Source organism: Trichoplusia ni, chromosome 2 (assembly GCF_003590095.1).
Source record: "Trichoplusia ni isolate ovarian cell line Hi5 chromosome 2, tn1, whole genome shotgun sequence".
Classification (NCBI taxonomy): Eukaryota; Metazoa; Arthropoda; class Insecta; order Lepidoptera; family Noctuidae; genus Trichoplusia; species Trichoplusia ni.
Window position 1 is genome coordinate 6,904,715 of NC_039479.1, and position 23,461 is coordinate 6,928,175.

At 36.9% G+C, this 23,461-nt stretch overlaps 1 protein-coding gene across 1 annotated transcript; it reads right to left on the reverse strand.

Moving 5' to 3' along the window:
- Positions 1-154: 154 nt before the first annotated feature.
- On the reverse strand, positions 155-20,135 carry LOC113505523 (ras guanine nucleotide exchange factor R-like). Its single transcript, XM_026888276.1, is given in 5 exon segments — positions 155-417; positions 420-2,975; positions 3,060-3,894; positions 3,978-4,066; positions 20,003-20,135. Coding segments are annotated over 5 exon segments (3,546 nt in total). The 5' UTR covers positions 20,043-20,135; the 3' UTR covers positions 155-391.
- Positions 20,136-23,461: the final 3,326 nt, after the last annotated feature.

Sequence of the window (23,461 nt, forward strand, 5' to 3'; positions counted from 1 at the left end):
AGACCAAAAATATACCCATTTCTTGTAAAAATTGGATATATTACTGCAGATTTACACACACATTCACATCATGTCAATTACACGTATAGCACACATGCAAGTATATACTGGAACTTAAATGCCTTAAAACGGACCTTAATGATAAAGAAAAAAATGACAGCAGTCTTGATTTATCGCCTTAAATACAGCATGTCTGTCAAGTTGAAGTAACACCTGCAGAAATACTTGAAGAATCCCGATAGAGATGGGAGACAAATATAAAACTTATCATCTATATTGCATGAACCAAGTTTTGTATGAAGTGAACCTTCTGATCTTTACGTGTATTAGAGAGACCTATAGAGAAGCTTTGGCAGTGAAGAGGATTTGGTTTGCATACTTGCTAGGAACGTTACGATTCCTTCTTTTGGTTTAGCTGGGGAAAAACGCCTCTATCGGCAGGATGGGGTCATCAGTCGCTATAGTGAAGTAGTTCGGTATTCGTCTGCTGTTCGACGCCACCGTCTTAAACATACCCGGCTTGTTGTAGTCTTTACTTGCTGCCAAAGTCAAGTCTGATACCCTTTTTGAGTGCTCGAAGAGGTGTTCTAAGTGGTCTTGGTGCTTTTTGTCCGCGATCTTCATGATTGCGCTCTCAGATCTCGTTCTTTCTGATGTGATTTCGTTTCTGTCGTACACTGTAGTGTCTGTTACTGAGACGTCTTGTACGGATTCGCCGATGTCGGAGTCCTTGATCTTCTTCCTTAATGGTCGCTTGCTGTGCACTGTGGTCGGGCTGGTGGTCTCGACGGGCTCCTCCGTGGGTCTCGGCCGGCGCTGTCCGTTCCGGATGCGCGCGGACACTCTGATGGTAGTTGCCTCAACGTTCTCCGTCGTCTGTCTCTGCCTGTGCGGCCTCGTGGTGTGTTCCCTCTCTGTTGGTTCGTTATTCTCGTTGTTTGGTTTTAGCCTAGGTTCTTTAGGTGTGAAGCGCTTGCGTTCAGTAGCGTTATCATTTTCATTGTTAACGTTCTCGTTGTAGGGCACCCTTCTCTGCGGGAATCGTACTTTGGGCGTGTTTTCAATCGTTTTCTCTGTCGTGCTTGTGGTGGAACTCAACCTGTTTCTGTAATCTTTAACATTGAATCGTGTTCTATTGTATTTGTTCCGGATTCTAGGCCTTTGAGATCGTCCTGTGGTCGTGACGTCTGCGCGAGGTGTGGTGGTGTAATCATTTGCATCTTCTTTGTAATATTCTGTTGTGGTTTCCCATGATTTCACCGGCTCCAATTTAGCTTCTATGGGCTTAACGTCTTTGTGGAAGGAAAAATCTTGTTCATTTTCTGCAGCAGCTTTCAATGTATCTGATAAGCTTACGGCAACGTCGCTGGTAGGTGTATCCTTCTCGTCTTGTTTGTGGCTAAAGTCATTTTTGAAATCAAAATTTAACTTGGGATAGTTTGGTCGATTCGCAATTTTCATGATCTGGGAGTCCTTGCTGACGTCATCTCGTGTGCTGGCCGTAGTAGTTGTTTCAGGTTTGTCTGCGGGCGTGGTGACCGGCCGGCGGTGAGCGAGCTTCTTCTTTATGATGGTGGGTAAAGTAGGTGTGACCGTCGGTAAGGCGCTGGTGGTCAGGTCCGTGGTTACCGTGGGTGTGGTGAGGTTAGGTTGGGACTTAGTTGGTCGTACTCGGGGTTTGATGGTGTGTGCTTCTTCTGCGTCGGTGGTTGGTGTGGGCTCGGTTGAGGAGCTGTATGTGGAAGACCGGGTGCTTGACGTGCTGGTTGTCTCCTCTTTGTTACGGTTAATGTTAGCTAGAGGAGGACGACGCCTCCTTATCTTGTTGCGCTTGCGTTCGGGTGTGTTCGGACGTTTAAAGTGCTTGTTGGGAGGCAGCGTGGGAAGAGCTTCGACTTGTATGTCCCCCTTCTGATCCTTGTTATTGTTAAATGCTGTGGTAGTTTCTTGTGTCGCAGTGTATTTCGCCGACTCAGTCGGCTTTTTCGTTCGTCTTGACGTGCTGTAGTCATCGTATGCAGGAGTTGATACCTTGTAGTAGTAGTCTTTGAGCTTGTGCTTGCCGATAGGTTCGAAATCGTCACCAACAGGCCGCCTACTTTGAGATTCGACTTTGTTGTCGTAGCTCAAAGAGTTTTCATGGCCCTTGTCAGCCTCGGTTACGATGGAGTATTCTTCAGGGAGGTCAGATACGGCGGTGGGTCCCGGTCTGCTCAGAGAATCTGAGTAGTCTTGTAGCTTCACGGATTCTTCGGTGGTCTTTTGGTTGTCGTAGTCGTACGATTGCGATGTCAACAACCACGGGCTAGCGGACGACTGAGAGTTGGAGTCCCCATCATTAGCTTCAGTCACTTCATATGTGGATTGGTAAGGAGAGTTATGAGCGTTATCTAAATCGGATTTCACAGGAGCATTGATATATTGTTGGGAGGATTGTTGGTTACCGCCCGCTGCTACATTGTCGTGAATCCTATGCTTCTTTTTGTCATAATTGAAATTTTGAGGCTCATGACTTATTTGACCTTGTTGATTTTGGTGCGCCGGGAAATTGTAATCGTAGAAATTGTTGGATAACGTAGTCGTTTGTGTGACTGGGTTGTATGTTGTTACTGATATTTTGTTGTAGTCATTTGGATGGTTCTTTATAAAAGGATCTTGTGGACTTGGTTTGAAATTGTCTTTGGCGCCTGCATTGGGATCTATTTTTGGGGGAACATATACTTTGGTTTGTGGTGTTGGTGTGATCTTAAAGTCACTATACGTGGTAGCATAGTGAATTTGATTTTGCGTCGTTGGCAATCTGGGTGTGGTTGAATCAAATATTGTTGGGGTGGTCTTATAATTTGGCGTATAACTGAACGAGTTAAAAATGGTCTGTTTCGTCGGTTGGGGAGGTAAGTATGTGGTCTTGGTGGCTGGTAATTGGTACACGGGATTTCCTTTCACTGGTTGTACTCCGAATGATCCAAACGAACCTGGAAAAAATATAACATATGTTAATTTAGAACAATGTAATTGTTTAAAAACATTTTACAAATCTAATTTTTAATCGAACTTACCTAATATACTCGGTGGGAAAACAGCATCCTGGAATGAATACTGTGAATAAGGATTGACTACGTTGGGTAAGCCGACCAAGCCCTGCTGCTGCGCTGTCTTCACTTGCTGCTGGCTGACGGATTGCGGCGCGGCGGCGCTGTCTGGCAGCTTGTACACCTCGGGCTTGAAGATCTCCGTACCACTCGCAGACTGCTGCTGCTGATGTTGATGCTGTTGTTGCTGCTTCTGCTGCTGTTGCTGCTGGTGTTGCAGTTGCTGCTGGTGTTGCTGTTGCTGCTGCTTCTTAGTTTCCGTAGGCCTTGCATAGCTATCAATTGGTTTGCCATACAAGTCCAATGGTTTCCCCGTCTGATATTGACCAAACTGTATAGGTTGGATGTTGGTCAGCTGATGCATCATGGCGTTCTGGAACTGGTTGTTCTGCTTCAACTTAGTGGGGAACTTGGTATATACGGGGCGGGCTCCGAAAGGATTGTGTGGGTTTCGAACAAGAACGCTGTCTACAGGAAAGTTTTGGACGAACTTGTAGTTTGAGAATCCGTTGTTTTGGAAGGCAAAGGGGTTGTGGTAAGTATTGATGGGCTGGTTGATAGCGGGGCCAGCTGACGCAACCTGGACCGTCCTGAGGGTGGTGGGTCGGTACGACTGCGCTATGGAAGTCAGTTTGTTGACATCCTTTGTGGCAATCGGACGCGAAGATGATTGGTATTGGTACTGGTCGAGTACAGGAACAGGTATTTTGTAATGTTGTGTGTGTAATGGAGCTGTTCCGAACTGTCCGTACATCAGCCCTCCGGAACCTACGACTGGTCTCCAACCTCCTTTCGAGACTCCCTGAAAGAAGAAAAGATAGTTTTAATATTTCATCAGTATCATGGAAATCATGATAGTTCGAAGGTAGCGCCATATTATCTTACCCCCTGGGAGGCCACAGACCGCCGGTTTCCACAGCTTGCAGACAACAAGAGAGTCTGCAGTGTGACTGCAAACACCCAAAACCGCAAATCTGAAATAATGACATTGTCGTACAAATTATTTATTTTTTGTTAATTTGCGTCTTAGGACTGAATGATAACATTCTTCCTCTACATAAGTAACGTAAGGATAGAGTTGTGGTTAAGTTCTAATCAGTTTGCTTCCCATTGGGGTCACGCACTTACATGTTTGCTTAAATTAACAGAATTTACGTTATGAGAGAGAGAGAAAAATTAAATGATAGATTTTACAGATGAGTAGCTAGCTGGCTTTAAAAATAAGATAAGAAATATAAATTTATACAAGATACCCCAAAAGTGAAAGCCATTGTAAAGGAAGTGCAATTGCCTATCTGTAGCCATTACGCTACTCTTCTTCAATTATCTTTGCTTGTGGTCTTGACCTCTAACGCCGAGCCTGTCAATTTCGAGTCTTAAACGAACTTTATGACCGCAAGTCATGCTCTATTCATTACATTGTATTGAATCAAAGGTCATGGTTCACCATTCGAAAATGGCAAACTTTAAAGTTTTGTACTTTATACCTGCTTCATGTGTTATTGGTACCGTAAGCGAATTTATATATCCGTTACTATATCTTGTATTTCTGAGAACTTTGTATACATTCTTTTAATTTATAGATTCCATACCCGATTTTTATTTTATTTTAGAAATAAAAGTTCTTTGAGAGACCTCCCGTAGTCGGAAACAAAACAAAATGTATTTTATTTATTCGAAACAACGTAACAATAGACCAATATAGTAAAAAAAACTATGTACAGTATCACTATCTACAAAAAAATACATCTACTTAATAATACGTATTATACACATTACGATAGTACTTTCTATCAATTCCATACATTACACTTCGGGCCGCAAAAAGTTGTCGTATCATTTGACACACTATTGTCAAATATTCTCCTATTATTGCGAGCTGTGGGAAAGTTTACCTTATTTAATGGCAACACGAGAACTATGAGCTATGATACTTGTCATTTATTAGTTTTTGTTGCGACAAAATTACTCGCCATGTGAAAATTTCGGGTCAATAAAAGCAGTAATCACAATTATTTATTTAATTCACTAAATTAGGCATGTTGCGAAAGTAGGTAATTTTTTTTACTGAGCCTTGAATCTCTTTTACGTTTTTTTAACGAAAAATGTATGGCATAAAAAAGCCTTAGTGGGTACGTGCCTCTAATATAAACAGTTGAAATGAAAAGTTTCAAAAGATCTTTGCCAGAACAGACTTCTCTTCTTTCACTAAACTATTTAATGAGATTTTAGGCTAGAGCGTATATAGAATCAAAGAATAGATAAATGTAATTTTGATCTGAAAAGTTGCAACGTCCAGAAAACTATTTCCGTTGAATCATAATACAACAAAAGCTAGATAAAAGTCTGTCATAGGCAAATTCATCAAGCTTTTGATTCAAAATTATCTGATGTTCAAACAGCTGTGTAACACGTAAACAATCGTAGTATTAATGAATGTACTGCACCGTCATTTTCAGATCATAATCACAAAGTCCCATACAAAATGATGCGCATTAGGAACACCGGTTCTCACACAGATTGAGCAGTTCCTTCTTGTGCTGGACAATGTGGACATCCATAATACAACCTGACATTAATATTTCAATAGCCGCTTGGAAAACTAGTAGAAAGGCCACAAGTAATTGTATACTGTATCACTTTCCATTGCTTGCGTGTACGTGATTTTCATTCAGCGGTAAGAAGCAGGTACGGTCGGCGACAAAAGTTGCTGGACACAATGTGATTTACAAAGTGCTTTCTTGCAAAGTGTTTTTTCAGTGATGATGTTAAGTGGTTTTTACCACATAAGGTGGAAAACTTGTTTCCTGTCAGTGTAGCTTAAAGCAAGCGCAAGTCATCCTTTGGTGGCTTAGGTAGTAGTGAGGGCTGGCGGTGTTTTTAGTTGGTTGTTTTTAAGACGACATATCCTCAAGCTGCTCGACGTGTATTGATAAAAAAAATGTCAAACCTAGTTTGTTGTTTAAAAGTACAACAGCAACTCATAACATTTTTTATGCACAGTTGTTTTGAGAATCTGGGAACGAACTCTTCTTTACGCCGAAGAATGAATGAAAATTGGATTTTTGACACTATTCTTATTCCTCTAATCATTTTGTCAACAAATAATAGAAAATTCACATTATTTCCAGTGAGTGTTCCCGCAAAGTGCTTAGAAGTATACGAAAAGTGACAATTTAATTTAATTTCCATTCGCTCAATTGATTCGGTTGCTGACTGTACCAACAGTTTTCTATCATATTCGGTGTGATGGTCAGTCCGCAATGGAACTAGTGTGGTGTAATGTTATGGTGTGAACGTGTTGCTAATGTGGACGTGTATGGTAAACATCAGGTAGTTATGCGATTCGGACACCGTGTTTATTTGACTACGATACTTGTTATGCATGTCTAATTTCAGGTTCAATTTCTTCAACAATTTTGTAGGACAGAATTAGCTTTTTTTTTCGGTTAGCCGGAGCAATCTTCAAACCATCCAAATCCATCTTATCATTGGAAGCAGGTAGTATTCATCGACACCGAACCGCGGATGACTTGCCTCTTATTCCAAAGAGGGCTGCGTGCATGGGGACTCCACCCACAAAAAAATAGTGTCAGAGATATTTTAATTAGGTCTAGCTCTCTCGAATGGCTAAAAACCTAGAGTGAAAAACTTTGTACGCACTCGAAGACAATATGTATTCTTTCAAGATTTTGTTAGACGTACGCGTAAGATATGACTTTATTACATTTCTTAAGTGCATCGACAAAGTGGCCTCATTATAACACCGTACCCTTCTAACACTATTATGTCACAGTAATAACATAAAGACATATAAGGATGTGTAACACTTTATACCAACACTTACTCCATTAACGGAAAACTTGATATTAAATGAGTAATATTTATTACACATTTAATGTGCGCGTTTATGGGGATAGCTAGTGAAAGTGTGTGCAAATGTCGCTAGGCTATATTATTGTACCTTATGTAATAGACATTCATCAGTTTTTTATTACGTGTTTATGACTTGTAGACAGTTTATTTTAAAGGTTATTGCTATTCTTCCTAAAACGGTTGGGAGTTTTGCTTCATTTCATAATGCTTGCAGCCTTTACGACGGAAAATTGCAAAATGAACTATAACGTAGATAGCATTTATGTTTTTTTTAATAAGCCCACAGTTGTCCTCTTCTGAGCAAAGGCCAGGCTTATATGAGTACACATTTTTATTAAGTAGCTAACTGTTACCAGCCCAAGACGTTGATCGGTACTTTTCAGGTTGAAATTATATAGACTACTAGCTGACCCAGCAAACGTTGTTTTGCCGAATTTTTTTTTTCTAGTTGTATGTTCATTATAAAAATATGTATACATACACAAATTTCATAAAAATCGCTCGAACCGTTTCGGAGGAGTACGGTAACTAACATCGGGACACGGGAATTGTATAAATTAGATAGATGACACTTAAATAATTTTGTTTTTGAGAGTATACCTTATTGTAGCAAAAAATTTACCTCTCATGGAATTAGTCGGTATAGATAGGAAAGGTCTAGGAAAGCGATGTCTGCGATGCTACGAAATTTCTCCAAAAAAATTAAGGGACAAAATGATTCATTCAATGATTGGATAAGTAAATCATTTTAAGGTATTATCCAAATAGCTTCTAGCGTTCAATTCTTTAAGTCTGGTCATCCATACAAAAACAACCATTCTAACACACCATATAGTACAATTAGAAGCACAATACCGTACAATGGAGATAGCACAGTCTAGTATTAAGACAAGTCTGTGTTATGTCAGTGATGGCAGTTCTGAAGTCTTCCGCGTGTATCATGCGCCTGAAGTCTGAACAATGGTTGCAACGTAACGAGCGTTATGCATGGAGCTTCCGTTTGCGGTAAAGACTTACTGTTGTGTAAGCGAGACAACGAAATTAAGTGTAGAGCGACCTCTCTTTCGTACAGGCGTAATTTTAAGATAGTGGTCTATATCTGATTGATATGATGATGATATTCTTTTAACCTATCCATCTAGAACACTAGAATGTTGTGAAATAGGATACGAGGGAAAAATATGTTGCAGGTTAGTGGTAGATATATCTATGGGTGGTCAAGTTTATAACAAATAATATTTTTCTTTGTTTTGTCCAGTGATTTTATGGAAGCTACAGAAAAAAAGTTCGTAAAAATTACTAAGCATGTTAAGTACGACACCTGTGATGACTGTGAAGACTAAGACCGGTTATAAAGTGGTATAAAACCAATTATTACAGACTTCACAGATTAAAGTAATTATAACCATAGTATTAGTTATCTAATAAATATAAGGTGCCATTAAAAACCGAAAGCTTGACTAATTTCGTGAAAAAAGTTCCGCAAAACGTGAAATCATTTATCATGATTGACGCCCAGTTAATTGTGGGATTTATGTTTTTACTGATTCGTGTTGTATGACTATTGTAACTAGGTTTCTTGGGACTTGAGGATTATTTAATTCTTAGGTAACCTGTAAATGGATCTAATTACATTCTATCAGATATTGTAGGTACATGGTAGAGTCTCGCAAACATAATGGGGATTTTCCTACTGATTATAGTCAGTCGACACCTATTGCCTGATATGTTGTCTGGATAGGGAAGATACGCGTAACTAACCTATGATGATTCACCGATAATAAAGAGTCTTGTGCGCCTGTGCGGTTGATCCGTGGATGAGCGACTATCTATTAAAATACCACACGCCGACTTGTAAATCTACCCGGTTTTCAACTAAGAGCATTATATTGGAACGCTCCTTTTCCCAGTGACTTAATAATTTATGTGTCATGTTTCATGCAAGTCGTCATAATTTATGTTAGGACTTCGAGATAAAAGAATACTGTCAGTTTTTTCTGGATAGGGATCTATTAAATTACTTCTACCGTTTTGAGTGACAGACTTTTAGCGTTTAAAACGCGAACATTTTCCTAATTTTGCCCTTTGGTTAGCCGCAATCCCGCTAGCCGGGACGCATCGACCCTTGAATTCTTAAGGTATTCGTCTTTGGTTTTTCACCTAATCTGTATTTATTTTACTCTTAATATTCTGTTAAATTGGCGACAACGAGATATCTCATCTACGAAAACGAGAAAGCTAATTTCAGTATTGAATAAGTCAGGTGTATTGGTGTCAAATTAAATTACCCAAAAATTAATAAACATGATGTGTTTCTTAAAAGCTATTACATAAACTAGAGGCTTATTAGATCCTTTAGATAACAGAATTGGAAGAATTATTTAATATTAATTAAAGTTATATCCAACCAGATATTCAGCAGATGCAAATATTAGACTTAGATAAATGAAAACTGGTTTGCTTTATGGTAATAAGGGGAGCGTGATAATTTGCAAGAGCGATTGACTTATTCGTGTGTCCAATTATGCAATAAACGTTGTTTCGCCTCCAATCCAGTTGTCATAACTTAAGAGGATTGCGTGAAGCGAGTTTTTCACTCGGGACCGAGTGTTGGGCCGCGATAGTCCCACGTGATCGTTCGTGCCTGCTCCGCGGACCGTGGCCCGTTTCACTACAGCTATTCGACTCGAGAAAACACTACCAACCACATTTTTATGCTTTTATCTCGCTCGAGAGAGCAGACCGCATATTCAACCACCATCTCCACAAACACAAATAAAAATGTACTTTACTAATGAGAAAATAAAAGTGGTTTTAGTTTAATTCCTAGGGTTGTTGCACTTCATTTATGCGTCACGTATCGTTTTGTGTTCATGAAATCTATATGTAAATATGTTTAATGATGTTAGATGCCGTTGTTTCGGTGGAAGAGTATTGCCCTCATGAAATTACCTGTCCAGCGAATGTTTGCTCGCGTGCCGGACCGCGAATGCATTTCTAATCGACTTTAATGTAATATGTTTAAAATGGTAAAGCATGTTTTAACATGAATTTATTGAGACTTAGATAAACGTTTGTTTGATGATAGTTATTTTGATCGTAATTTTCAATTAACTGTATGCTTTTACAAACGTCATTTTTTTAAACAGGTTATTCAGGCATGGAGACTTGTGATATCATTATTTTTACTAGACTTAGTGATTACTCTATTTAGATACTAAGTCGATGATACTCATATTTCCTTGCAGTCTCATAAAAATATTAAGATTGTGTAAATTTGCATTTAGCAGGCACGGTTTTTTATAATCATTTAGACTATAAGAACTCATCATTATCTTCTCAGGTAGAATATTTTTTTCTTTAAATTTGAATTGAGTTTCTTAGCTTCTGTCAGGCGGCATTTTATCCGATGCTGATTGTACTGAGTTCGCCTGTTCGCACTACCATAAAGTTTCAACAAACACATTTATTGAAGCATAGAGAAACGTCACAGCTACCACAAACAAGTCTATGAGTAGCGATCACAATGTTTACCGCCAATTATTTCCGGCAGTGAGATCCACTTTGGCACGACTTTTTATTCTTAAACCAGTAGGTAGTGCGTTAAATTGCCTTATTTAGTTAGCCGTGTTGTTATTTACACTTTTTCTACAGATTGACAGTTTTTGACGTTTTGCTGTTAGAAAATTTCGTTTACTGTCGTTTTGGGATCTTTTTTGATGGAAAACGCGCACAAAGGTGGCGCGCATTTTGTCAATACATACAATTAGATTGTAGACGACTAATATCTTTTACGGCAAGCAAATCACACTTTTTAAACATTACGTACGCTACTTTTGAAATCGTTCTTAGAGGAGCAAGGCAAAATTTTTTCGGTTAATTTAAAACAGGTGTCTTGCTCTACAAAACGTTTGCTAAAATTTTGCCAAGTTAATACATAAGACTTAGAGGGTATTAATGATGTTATTTTATGCGAATCAACATTGAACTTGCCTGCGTTTAGAGAGCTGCACGCCCTACTTATTGTAACACAGATTTATTCCTACATTTCACAGTAACCGCCTTAGTACGCATTCGGATCAAGACAAGCGTAAGAGAAATGTATTCAAATATAGTGTGAGGTGTTTTGTTTTCTCTTTCAATGTTTGTAATTAAGTCTTGTTTGTTAAGAACGTCATGTGAAGGTGGAGATCAATTAATGGCGGATATGTTAATCATTATGGTGCCTGCTATTGGAGTTGTAACTCTTAACTTACTGCTTCTAATTACTACATATTGTCATATAGTCTATACAGGGAGATTGTTCGGATCGCGGCGTTAATCTCCTCATCGCTTTTTGATACGCGTTCAATATCTTTGGTGCTGAATGACTACGTCTCTCAAATAAGGTAGTTCGTTTCCGACGCCCATCATATCTTCAACCTTTTCTACTTAATCCACGAGTAGGTAAATGACTGCCTAAAATAGTCTGCTCTAAGTGATAAAGTCTGGATTTCTGTTACCTTATTGTTTGTTGTTTATACTTAAATAACGACAAACATATACAAATAGTATCTTATATTTGGTATCGCGTATTATATTCAATAAAATTAACAATAAAAATTCAAGCTTAAGTAATAATAAAACAAAAATATTGAAAAATATGAAATAAAAATTGCTACTATAAATATAAATTTCTAAATTGGACAAATACACAACACGTATTTATGCAATTTTACGGTAGGTACCTAATGGCACTTTATCATGTCATGGCAATAAAATTGTAAGTTTTATGTAAAGTTATTGTTTTAAACTGTTTATTAACACCATAACAAAGTCAGTTGCTTGACATAGAAAAAAATGAAAACATTTGCAACACCAAAAGTTGAGGCTTACCAAATAACATGGTCTAACTAGGTAGGTCATACGAGTATGTCGGTCAAAATATGGAAATACACATTTATTTTCGAATTTTCGTTTTAGATATTTATTTGGTTCACCTTAGACCCATATTAAAAAAAAACGGAGAAACGTAATTTCGCCTATTTGGGCCATTCGCTGGTTTATCCGTCATTTGCTGGTGAGATGACGAGATTTCAACTTACTGTAGCAAATACATTCGGTTACGCGTTTAAAAAAAAATGGTATTCGATATTTTCTTTAAATTTATCTGACGGATAAATCAGATTTTTACCGTCAAATACCCAATTACAGGACAAACAAGTAAAAAAATAAATGTGATTAGCTCGTAAGACAGAGCAATGACCAACAAATTGTTGTATAATGTGTATTTTCACACGAGAACAATGATTCTCTTCACATTATGACAATGATTGCTTGATTAGTTATAAAAATCACTCACTTTCATTGCCCTGTAAAAAGTCCTACCTACATAGCAGCCGAGCTCTTGAGTCCGTGGAAACCAAGCATTGTTATAAAAGAAAAATAATGCAGCATTGTGTAATGGACTAAAATACGTTTCCAGTTTTTCTCTGATTGTTAACTAGTAAGCAGTTTGTCTTCTTAATTAGGACTAATTTCTTTGAGGAAGTGGTTTCTTTTACTTAAGAGCTTTGTAGTTTACGTAAAATAATACCAGCCTATAATCATCCCACAGCTGGGCTGGGGCCGTTTCAGGTATAGGGAATTATATGAGTATTGATCACTACGCTAGCTCACTGCGGGATGGTAATTTCAAATACCAATATTGAGAATCCAGGTTTCATCACGATGTTTTCCTTCCCCGTTAGTCAGTGGTGTCTTAGAATTAAGAAAGTACATTGTTTGTTTGCCTACGTTGGGATCGAACCTGCAAATCCATGCAAATGACAGCAAGGCCATGCATATGAAATAGCTTACTTCTTCTGCCCTAAGTGCCATTCGGGAGATTTTTAAACATCCAAATCACATGCGTTACGTACACCCAGACATAAATCAAAAACGCGAGGATCGAAATTGCAGCAAGTCAGGCAGAGTGAACCTGTGAGTGTAAAGTTACCTGCAATTTGTCTCGGCCATCTTCGCTCAATTTATATCAGTACCTCATGTCATTACCATTCACCGACCGTGACCTTCGCTGGGGTCCAGCTGTCAATGTGATGACGTCACCACTTTCCTTGGCGACGCGCACAGAATAAGCGTCCAGTACGGATGTACTATGGGTACACTTTCTTTTGTTTTTATTACTAAGGACCTGCGTTTCGTAATACGCACGCGTTTTATGGGGAAAGAAAAAGTGAAATGTAATTGTCATGGGTTGTTTATTGAATTCATTTGTGTTGTTATTTTGATTGTAAAAATATTTGTGACGTTTGTCTTAGTTGCTTAAATCTTTTTTGATGTATTATTGAAAGTAGCTTTTAATTATTCAAATGTGCTGCCGGTAACTGTGTGCCACGTTTTGGAACCCGACCGATCCAAAGAGAAAAAGAAACTTTCAGTGTAACCAGTTTCAGGTAAGCACTATATTTGGATTGTGTTTAGGCACTTCTTTGCTAAAATAAGTTGCAAGAACATCACATTTCTATAATTTGGAGCACAAAGCTACTTGTATTACAACGTTCTCGCGTGCTAACATATACTTAAATCCTAATAACTTCAAGCTTGAAATTGATATTACATTCGTGTTAACGCCACTTATGCAAGGGCTTCATTATTTAAAGCTTATACACACGGCATTAACATTTTTCAAAGCTATTATTCTTAATCAAACATGCCGATTTAATACTTTACTAGAAAATAATTATTTATTAAGTTAAGACACGCAAAAGTTGCATAAATGGTGGTTACATTATCTAACTCTCGTTTAGCTCAAGGAAAGTTGCAATTCATACTTGGAGAAAATTAAAATATACTATGTGATACTTTGACAAGTTGTAACAGAAGTTATGAGATTTAAGCATGCTGTCATGCGACGTCAAGTGAAATTAAAAGTTTATGTTATAAAGAATGCACGGATAGCCGAGTGGTATAGGTCAGTGAGATCACGACGAGCGCAGTGCGCAAAGGGTTCGATCCCCGCCTAGACCAAGCATTTGTGTATTCTCGTTCTGAAGATCTAGTATATGGGACTTGAATGTTTGTGGAATTCGTAATTAATTACGTGTGGGACTTGTTTTCTTTTACAACAAAATAGCTAGGTAATTTTTTGCTACGGATTGCCTCAGAGCAAATAAATAAACAAAAAAGATTAACGCATAAACACGTGTTTAACAAACAATCACTCCGGAAATAAGTGTTCCGTACATTTTCTAACACTAACGATGGCTTTAAGTATATTTATATTTATAATGTATATAATGATGATTAACCTAGGAAATAATATATCTTTACTTAGATTTTATTTTCGTGTTTATTGAGTGCTAATGTGTGAAATACATGCGATATAAGAAAAGCTAATATCTATACTTATTGAGCAACTAAACCCTCCACTTTACCTTGTCCTGCGAAAATTTCAAATTTAACCTGGGATTCTACCTGATACACTAAAGATTCAAACAGAAATCCGCAACAAAACACCACGAAAATTGTGATGTGCCAAATATTATTCAAATACTAACTTCAGCCTGCTAAAACTGGTTTTTTTTTTATGGTTATGTACCCAAACTGTCTCCAAAAAACAAGTTTAAGCCACTAAGTGATAAAAAATTGCAATTAGAAGAAACTCATATAATAAACAACTACATATACAGATAGAGCCTCAACAGCTGCTCCATATAGTAACTATTATATCACCTGTTACATAACAATAGATATCAGTAGTAATGAGTACCACGTATCGGTAACAGCCGTTACAGCGCAATAATTATCACCATATTGAACAATACCAATTTCAGCCCTACGCTTCGAGGAGTGAAAGTTAATTATCGATATCGCTCACATAAGGCATGTTACGAATTTACGATTAACATCTCATGTTCAGCATACCACAACATTTAAAATGAGACTTGTAGTTTTAGTAAAGAGATGCTGGTCGCGTTGTACCCAGCCCAGGGTCTGGGGCGGGATTGTCCGAAGGCTACCGTGGCCCTGGTACATGAAGAGCAAAAAGAAGCTACATGGGTGGGTTTTGCTTAGTAAAAGTCTAATCACCATCCATACCAGAAGAAGTTATTTCATGATTTCATGACACTAACATGGTATGTCTTTGTCTAAAAAGTCCGTTTAAAAATAAAACGAAACCAAACAGATGTACAACAACAATAAAGGTTAAAAAAATAAATATTTCACTGAAATATATCATTTATCTATTTTAGTTAATTAATTATATGTAATGTGATAAAAAGACACACCAAATCTCTCAATTACCTTTTTTTAAGTATGCACTTCAACAAGCTAGATTTAATTTTTACTTTCGCTTGTCTCTATTTTTAACTAATGAAAATAACACTGACCCTAATACAGTGCGTAATATTACTCGTGATCTAGTTTTAATAACAGGTTATTTTATAATACTTATGATATTATTTATTGATTACATCACATTATTTACATATTATACCGGAAGCTATAACGAATCATCTTTAATTATTACATCACAGAATATGTAGGCATATTTTATCAAAACATCCTCCAAAAATTGAGGACTCATGAATATACTGTACCTACCTCAATTCACATATGCCTAAAAAATCACTTTAAGTTATTATTTTGGTGTGTCCCAGGGAAACGAGTAACTGTCTTTGTCCTAATTAAATTAACTTCGCTTACGGGCTGTAAGCGAAGTTAATTTAATCTTGGTAGTAATATACAAATTATGAATAAAAGAAAAATAAAACCAATGTTATTATTGTAGAATTCCCTCGATGTTGCCGCGAACTCATCATCAGGATCCTAAACATCAGGTCAGATAACGTAATACCAAGCCAGCAGCCCATGGGACCACCAGCGAAGTTTAAACTTCTAAAAAAAAAACAATTCGGTCCAGGCAATATCTTCAAGTAATCAATTTAAAGACTCCAAAATATATTCAGTGTTAATCAAGCGAACAAAGAATGCACTTTCGACTATGTATTTATCACTCCATTAGCTGCAATAATTTTACGGTAAGATTCGTTGATCGTCGTTTAAAACGTATCATTAACCTACATATTGGACACGCTTCGGATCTTAATTTCAATTGTGTCTTGGCATTGCTGGGGTCTAACCCTACCTTTCTAAGACTGTCTGGCTTCCACAAGAGATTAGCAGACAAGTGGCATTTTGAAAATCAATTATGCTCGAATGCACGCAGATGACATTTCAAAGTTACGTCACTAATAATAAACTAACGTAAAAATGTGTGGAAATGCCACTTAGTTTGGTGGTAGGCCCCCAGCTTTCCATACCCAAACTTCCTTCTAAACAAAATTGATAACAATTTAGTTATGCAAATGTGTTTGTCGTTTAAATTATAGGCTATGTATAGGAAAGTAAATAAGACCCTTGGCAGTGCGTGCAAAAGCTGCACCGCGGAAACATTTCCTTCGCCTATATAATTAGAAAGCATACGTGGACTTGTCTATGGACGGAAGCAACAAAAAGGATTTTATACATCATATAAGCGTTTATGGTTAATGTATGATGTTATGTTGTATTTATTTTGTAAAATTACCGGTACATTATGAAAGGTGTATTGCAGAAAAAATATTAATGAACTTTTTTGGCTGAATTTATAAATGGAATGGCTATCACTTTACGCAACTTGCCTTCTTCATATAATAGGCCAAGCTTGTTTAAATTAAGACGTTCTGATTTTGTTTTATTGTTCATATAGACATCGAATTGGCACTGGTCATCAGGTAATTTGGAGCACATCGACATGCACTCGTAAGTCGTATTTGTTTAACCGTAGTTATTAACACCTCTAAAGTGCCGGCGCTCGTTATAATTTTATTTCTATGTCCGTCTCAAAATTAAATAAATTAGCACTTTATTTTTTATATTTATCAGTTAACCCTTAGATTCCTTAGGTACTTATTTTTATAAAAGATTATCTCATCAAACTGGATTTGAAAGTAATTGATGACATTGAGAGTTTAGCAAAACATCAGACAGTAACCGATCTTATGTTGAAGTGGAACAACATTATAAAATTGAGTGTTGGAAAAACATCCGTAATTCAGAGCAAAACAAAACGTAAGCAATTTGAGTCATAAACAGTTTGTTTCTGTATCTTTAATATCTACACACATACACAATAATTAGAAATTCATTGTATTGAACGTGACGTGACCGAATTTCCAATTATGGTGCTGAAAAATGCTTAGGAGAATAGGAATAGTCATTTTCATCCTATTTTCCTTCATTCATGAGCCATCAACCCGAATTGAAGGTGACGCCAGAAAAATAAGAGAGAAATGAAAAACGTCCCTCTCCGACATCTTGACTACATACTCATTAAACTTTTATTTCACAATTAAGTGCTACAAATAGAAAAGTCGTGAAGAAATTCTCCGTGTTCACCTACAATTGGAAAACATAATAGGAAGGTATACCGATTATTTTCACTCGAGTATCGTGATCGATTGAAGTTCTCACAATCGTATTGAATAACATTTTAAATCGGGTTATGGATATGTTACCGACTTCCTATTCCGACATTGTAACCTATTTTATAAGTATTTTCGAGTAATTTTAATAGTATTTTTTTTGTGTTTATGAGAACATGATAGATAATGATAGACCAGAGATAGGCTAATTTTAGAGTTATGATGAAAATATGTAAAATCTTAGGTCTTTGAATAAATTTTACCGGGGATTTGCTAGATTTGCAGACATAACTCATGTGTGATTAGACCTTCTTTGAGGCTTATGTACAGGAATATGAAGTTGTTCTCTTGCAGAACTAGTTTGCTTGGCATTCTAGGTAAAATATAACTAACTAGTCCGTGAGAGACCCTTGTCTAGGTGTATGACAATAATTAGGTTAAATAATAAAGTTGGTAAACTACCTAAGTTACTACTAACGTTGTGTGAAAAGTACCTAATATGAAAGAAAAGGTTCCGAAACGTCGGGAACTGAAATCTAAAATTAAACCGCGATAAAATCCGTAAAAGTAGTTTCATTTCAAAGAAAAGAGAGTTCAATAGCGCCTAAAATGGAAGAAAAAAAAACATGTTGTACCAATTCCAAATAAAACGGGACAAGGGCAAAAGGAAAAGCCAGAACGTGGTCCATTGCTACGTCAAGTAGTTCGTCTTGCGATACGCAAGTTCTTGATAAATGGCTAAGGTTCGGTCCGAAACTGGTCCTTCGATCTCGATGAATAAGAGTTAGTAAATCATTATAACCATATTGTACGCTTTGTACGCATCACAGTCTAAAAGTCAGTTTTAACTACCTAGCTACTAAGTACGACGTTGTCAAGTCATTCTCTACAACCGCACCTGCCTAATCAGTAAATAATGAAGACAATTTGTCATAAACGTCTTGTGTAGATAATCCCATGTTTTTGCAGTTCGCACCTCATTATCGGAGAGCAATTTATTTTTTGTAACTTTCTTTATAACATCGAAGATTAGCCGAAGACTGGGAGGTTTCCATTTTGCATTATATTTACGAGCCTCTTTAACAACATATTTTTTTGTTATTTCTGTTTTCTATAGCTTTTTATTTCTTATGACACAGGATCCCAGTTCTGAGCAAAGATCTCTATTAATCATAGACTTTTACATTTTCAAAGATATTGATGTCGATGATGGCATTGAAAATCCCAAAAAATATTTTGTAATTTTTAATCTGCTTCTTCGTTTCGCTTCATAACCAACAAACAATGCGAATTCAATTTTGTATACTTTAGAGAACAATAAAAGTGAAAATGTATAATCGATCACGACTTGCTTTCTATTTTTTCATTGGAGACAGTAAAATATCAATACAGAGTAGCATTCTGACAACAGTAAACAAAATACTGTCTTCGTCATACGATTCTTGGGTGGCATACAAGAGTGAAACGGAAAAATAGGATGCTCTATAGTTGCTGGGATTGTTACACTATGGACTGTTTATAAATACTTACATGAATTAACTTTGCATAAGCTAAAAATCTTGTAAACTTTATACTCTATAGGTTTAGAGGGAAATTAAAAAAAAGCAGTAGACGAAAAATGTAGAGTAACTAACCCAAAGATGATTTACTGGTCCTTATGTTACATAGTATGTACATGCGTAAGCTACATTTCGCCGGTATCATAAACAGTAGAAATAAAGAATTCCGTATCGTGATGCGCGCTGCTTTGTTAGCCAAATGAAAATTGGAAACTTCCTAGACGGATAGACATTTAGACATTCTTCCAAGCTGTGCCAAGTAGGCAAATTTTTGCCATACAGATGCCAAATTTGCATAGTGAAAATACTAATGTATTAGCTATTAATTATTAAGTAGCTAGCGAAGCAAAAATTGCCGATAAAAAAAATGCAGTTTAGAAATGGATAATTAACATGTTATGAAGTGGTCTAAAATTAATAAAACCCTAAAAAAATATGGTTCATATGTCAAAGTGAAACGTAATTAACTCAGAGCACGTACGGAAACCGATAAATCGAGTAATGGAGGGAAAAAGTAGCGTGTGTCTGAGAAACGTCTGGGTGAACCGTTAGGCAAAGGCGGAGGCTGTCTATCACCGGACATATTAATTCAATCGGACAAAAACTAAGCCCTACTTATCTCGATGTTGTGCATCCGATCTAGATATCATCGATATTTTATCGATACGCACGCGCCACTAGCCACTAACGGCTTTATGGCATAAAATTATCTGCAAGCACCTATATGTGTCCAGTTAGCCCGTTTGCGGTACCTTACTTTGCATAATTATGTAAACAAATGATTTATATTATGCGTTAATGACAATTTAATTCGCGAAAGTTGTATTCCATTTTTTATGGTTTAGTTTTTATTGAGGACAATGTTAATTTTTGCATCTGCTTTTTAAGAAATTAATAAATAAATATTTATTATATGTCATTATATTTTTTTTTATTTAAATTTTAAAATGGTTCTTTTTTTACATACTGCATAAAATGAAAATAAAAAAAATTACGCTTGTAAAATCAAAAACTAAAAAAATCTTACCATTCATTTTAACACTAGAAAAAGTCCTGAGTATAAACATATCGATCACAAATATGAACACAGTTGCATCACAGTCACTTCACAGTGTAGCACCAGCTCGTGCTGGCGTCGCTCGGTGGATAGTGGCGCTTGCTCAGCGGTTAGCGGGCGACTGCTCGAGAGCTCGGCCCGCAGTACCGCGCCGGCAAGGCAGCGGGCCAGGCACCACCTTCCAAAATAGTGGTAGGTTTGAGACGTTATTTGACGTCATTGAGATAAGTCTTTTGGTGACAAAAGACTGTAGGTACTATAACATTTTGGGGGAGGTTTCAGCCCACATGCTTTTTAATTCCTAACCTGGTTTAGTGGTTTGCGTAACCGGTTGTTGTACCGGAGGTCATGGGTTCGATTAACACTCAGTCAAATGTTTATGTGATGAGTACCATTCATTTCTGGGTCGGGATGTTTTTGTTATTATAATGTGTGTATTAAAATTGTATGTATTTTTATCAGTTATCTAGAATTCATAACACTAGGTTTAATCAGCTTGAGAAAGTATTCCACACAACGCGTTCCTAGGCGTTGTGTGGAATATGGACGTATAAAGATTTTAAGTCAAATTTACAACCATATGTATAACATAATATGTGTTCGAAATATAAAATATCATAGTGTTTAATATTATGTGTGAATTTCGAAAATCAAACATGATTTCACTTGCTCATTCAAGATTCAACGAATGCAGGAATAGACTCTACTGAATGTATGTGATTGGAATGATGCTTAAGTTTATAAATTTGTAAATACCGATTAGAAATTTCTGGCTTGGAAATAACCGAAATATTTTTTTATAAATTTGTCATTAATTTAATGAAGTTAAACTAACATTTAAAACTATTTTTTAATTTTGTTACTGCGTTATGGGTTCACATCTCTAGCGATGTTTTAAGCAAGCAAATGTTAGGTACATATCGTTTAATCTGAAACATTTAAAAACCATTACAAATGCGTCTCTATTCACCCCTCCGGTCCTATTCACCCCGTTTTACGATACAGCAGGAAAGATTAAGGAACGGTACTTTTATAGCAACTTAACCCTATGATATCCGGTAATTAAATAACACGATCAAGGCATAAGCCGCAGGTGACTGCAGTTCAGAGTAAGATTAATTGATTTAGTATGACGAGCAATTACCGTAGTGGTTAAGGCCTACTGATGTTAGATGATCCATATTCATTAAAACGTTAAATGGCGTATTTATTACATGACTAATTTATATGTAAGTTATTTTACTTTAATCCTATTTATGCGTATGTCGATTATACCTTGTGTAATTACATATCTGGGATTCCGCGAGTTTGCTTTCATGTTAACTTTTCGGTTTTTTTAAGGTTCCGTTCCTGGAGACAATAAATAATAAATAAATGCGGACAACATCACATACATTGTTCTGAACCCAAAGTAAGTTACTAAAGCACTTGTGTTATGGAATTCAGATACAACGAAGGTACCACAAACACCCAAACCCGAGATAACGTAGAAATGTGAATGTTTTACAATGACCCGACCGTGGATCGAACCCGGGACCTCAGAGCTAGCCGATTACGGAGGTCGTCTTTATTGGATGCCTGTCCCCAGACTATATTTCATGAACCGTGATGATGTATTTCTGTTAAATATTCGTCACCCAACTGATTTGTTTTCAACCTAGAAGAAGAATGAGGATACAACTTCAACAACTTCCTGGTCACTTCTACCTAGGTCAGAGCGAGAAATCTGGTGAGAACACCGAAATTAAAAAACAAAAAGCATAAATCACAATAAGGTCTACACTTAACTGGTCAATCACAAAAAATAAGGTTTTTTTTTCTATACCTACATACAGCAACAACATTCATTACTTTCCCTATAACGACCAAATAAAACTCATACAAAAGCAATTAAAATTTAATCACAAAAGTACGTTGAACTCTAACTTCAATCTTAGAAGTGCGTCATCATGATTGCTACCTAGAACGTAGTTACCAAGTCGTCGGCCATGCTTTGAACCGGTTGAAAAGCCCTTACTTGTAATAAGTGCCGCTTGTAGTTAAATAACAAACATTCTATGTAACCAGACGTTGCTTGCAACTAAATAGTACCAAGAACTTGCAACATAATGTTTCCGTAAAAAAGAAATCATAGAAAGTGACGAGGCATTGGCTATTTACGACCGCTAACAGCCAGAAAGTTTGTGAAGGGATTCGTATCTATAGAATTTGACTGGCAAAAAATTAGAAACAATGAAATTAGATTACTGAAAACAAACGACGTTTGACGACCTCCGTGATCGAGTGGCACACGTACCGGTTTCAAGGTGTCGCTAGCTCTGAGGTCCCGGGATCGATCCCCGGTCGGGTCTACGTTGTCTCAAGTCTGGATGTTTGTGGTACCTTCGTTGTATCTGAATTCAATAAGACAAGTGCTTTAGCAACTTACTTTGGGTTCAGAAGAATGTATGTGATGTTGTTCGCATTTATTTATTGTTAAATTTTAAAGAAAATTAAAAATAGATCGAAATTAATCACAGATAAGAACACAATAATCTCAAGATAGATAATTTAATGAAAATGTTAATTTGACATCATATAGCACCTAAGCTAAGGTTCACGGAACATAGGGTGCCTATTAAACAATTTCGTTTTTACCGTACCAATAAAGCCTTTGACTAGCCTACTGCAATACGAACTTACTTTAAAACATTACGAACACTAAACCTAGAAGATAATTGACCACTGGACGATCATAACGATCCGATGGAATTTATTTACCGCTCATAACGTTCACAACCGTTGTTTACTTTTAATTCGCGAATATTCAACTGAAGACTAATTAATAGAGTATTCTTATTCGGTAGAAGCATAAAACCTTGCCTTTTTAGCATTTGCAGGCAACTTGAACGCTTCACGCTTGGGCCAGTAATGTCTGCTTTCTCTGTTTGACAAGATGGCTTTATTTTATCATTTCTTTTGTTACGTTTATTATCTGGTGATCGTAATGTATGTGGTTAGTGGCCTAGTTGTCTACTCTTGGTGCCAACTAGTGTTGAAAGCATTTGTGGATTTACGCTTTATTGGTGGTAGGTACTTTATTTTAAGAGTACTGGTACTTTAAATTACTTTGAGCCCTCTGAGCGCTAACATTATCATATCGGTCAAATGTACTGACCTAACAAGACAATGTCTCATCTTTCGTCGTTGCAATAAGAATTTTATTCCTGTACTAGCTGTTGCCCGCGACTTTGCCCGCGTGGTTAGAAGATATACATAAGTTAGGAATTTTTTAACGCAAGCCCTCGAAGTTTAATATTTTTCCCCGTTTTTGCCACATTTTCCATTGTATCTTCGTTCCTATTAGTCGCAGCGTGATGGTTTATAGCCTAAAGCCTTCCTCGATAAATGGTCTATTCAACACAATAAGAGTTTTTCAATTTGGACCAG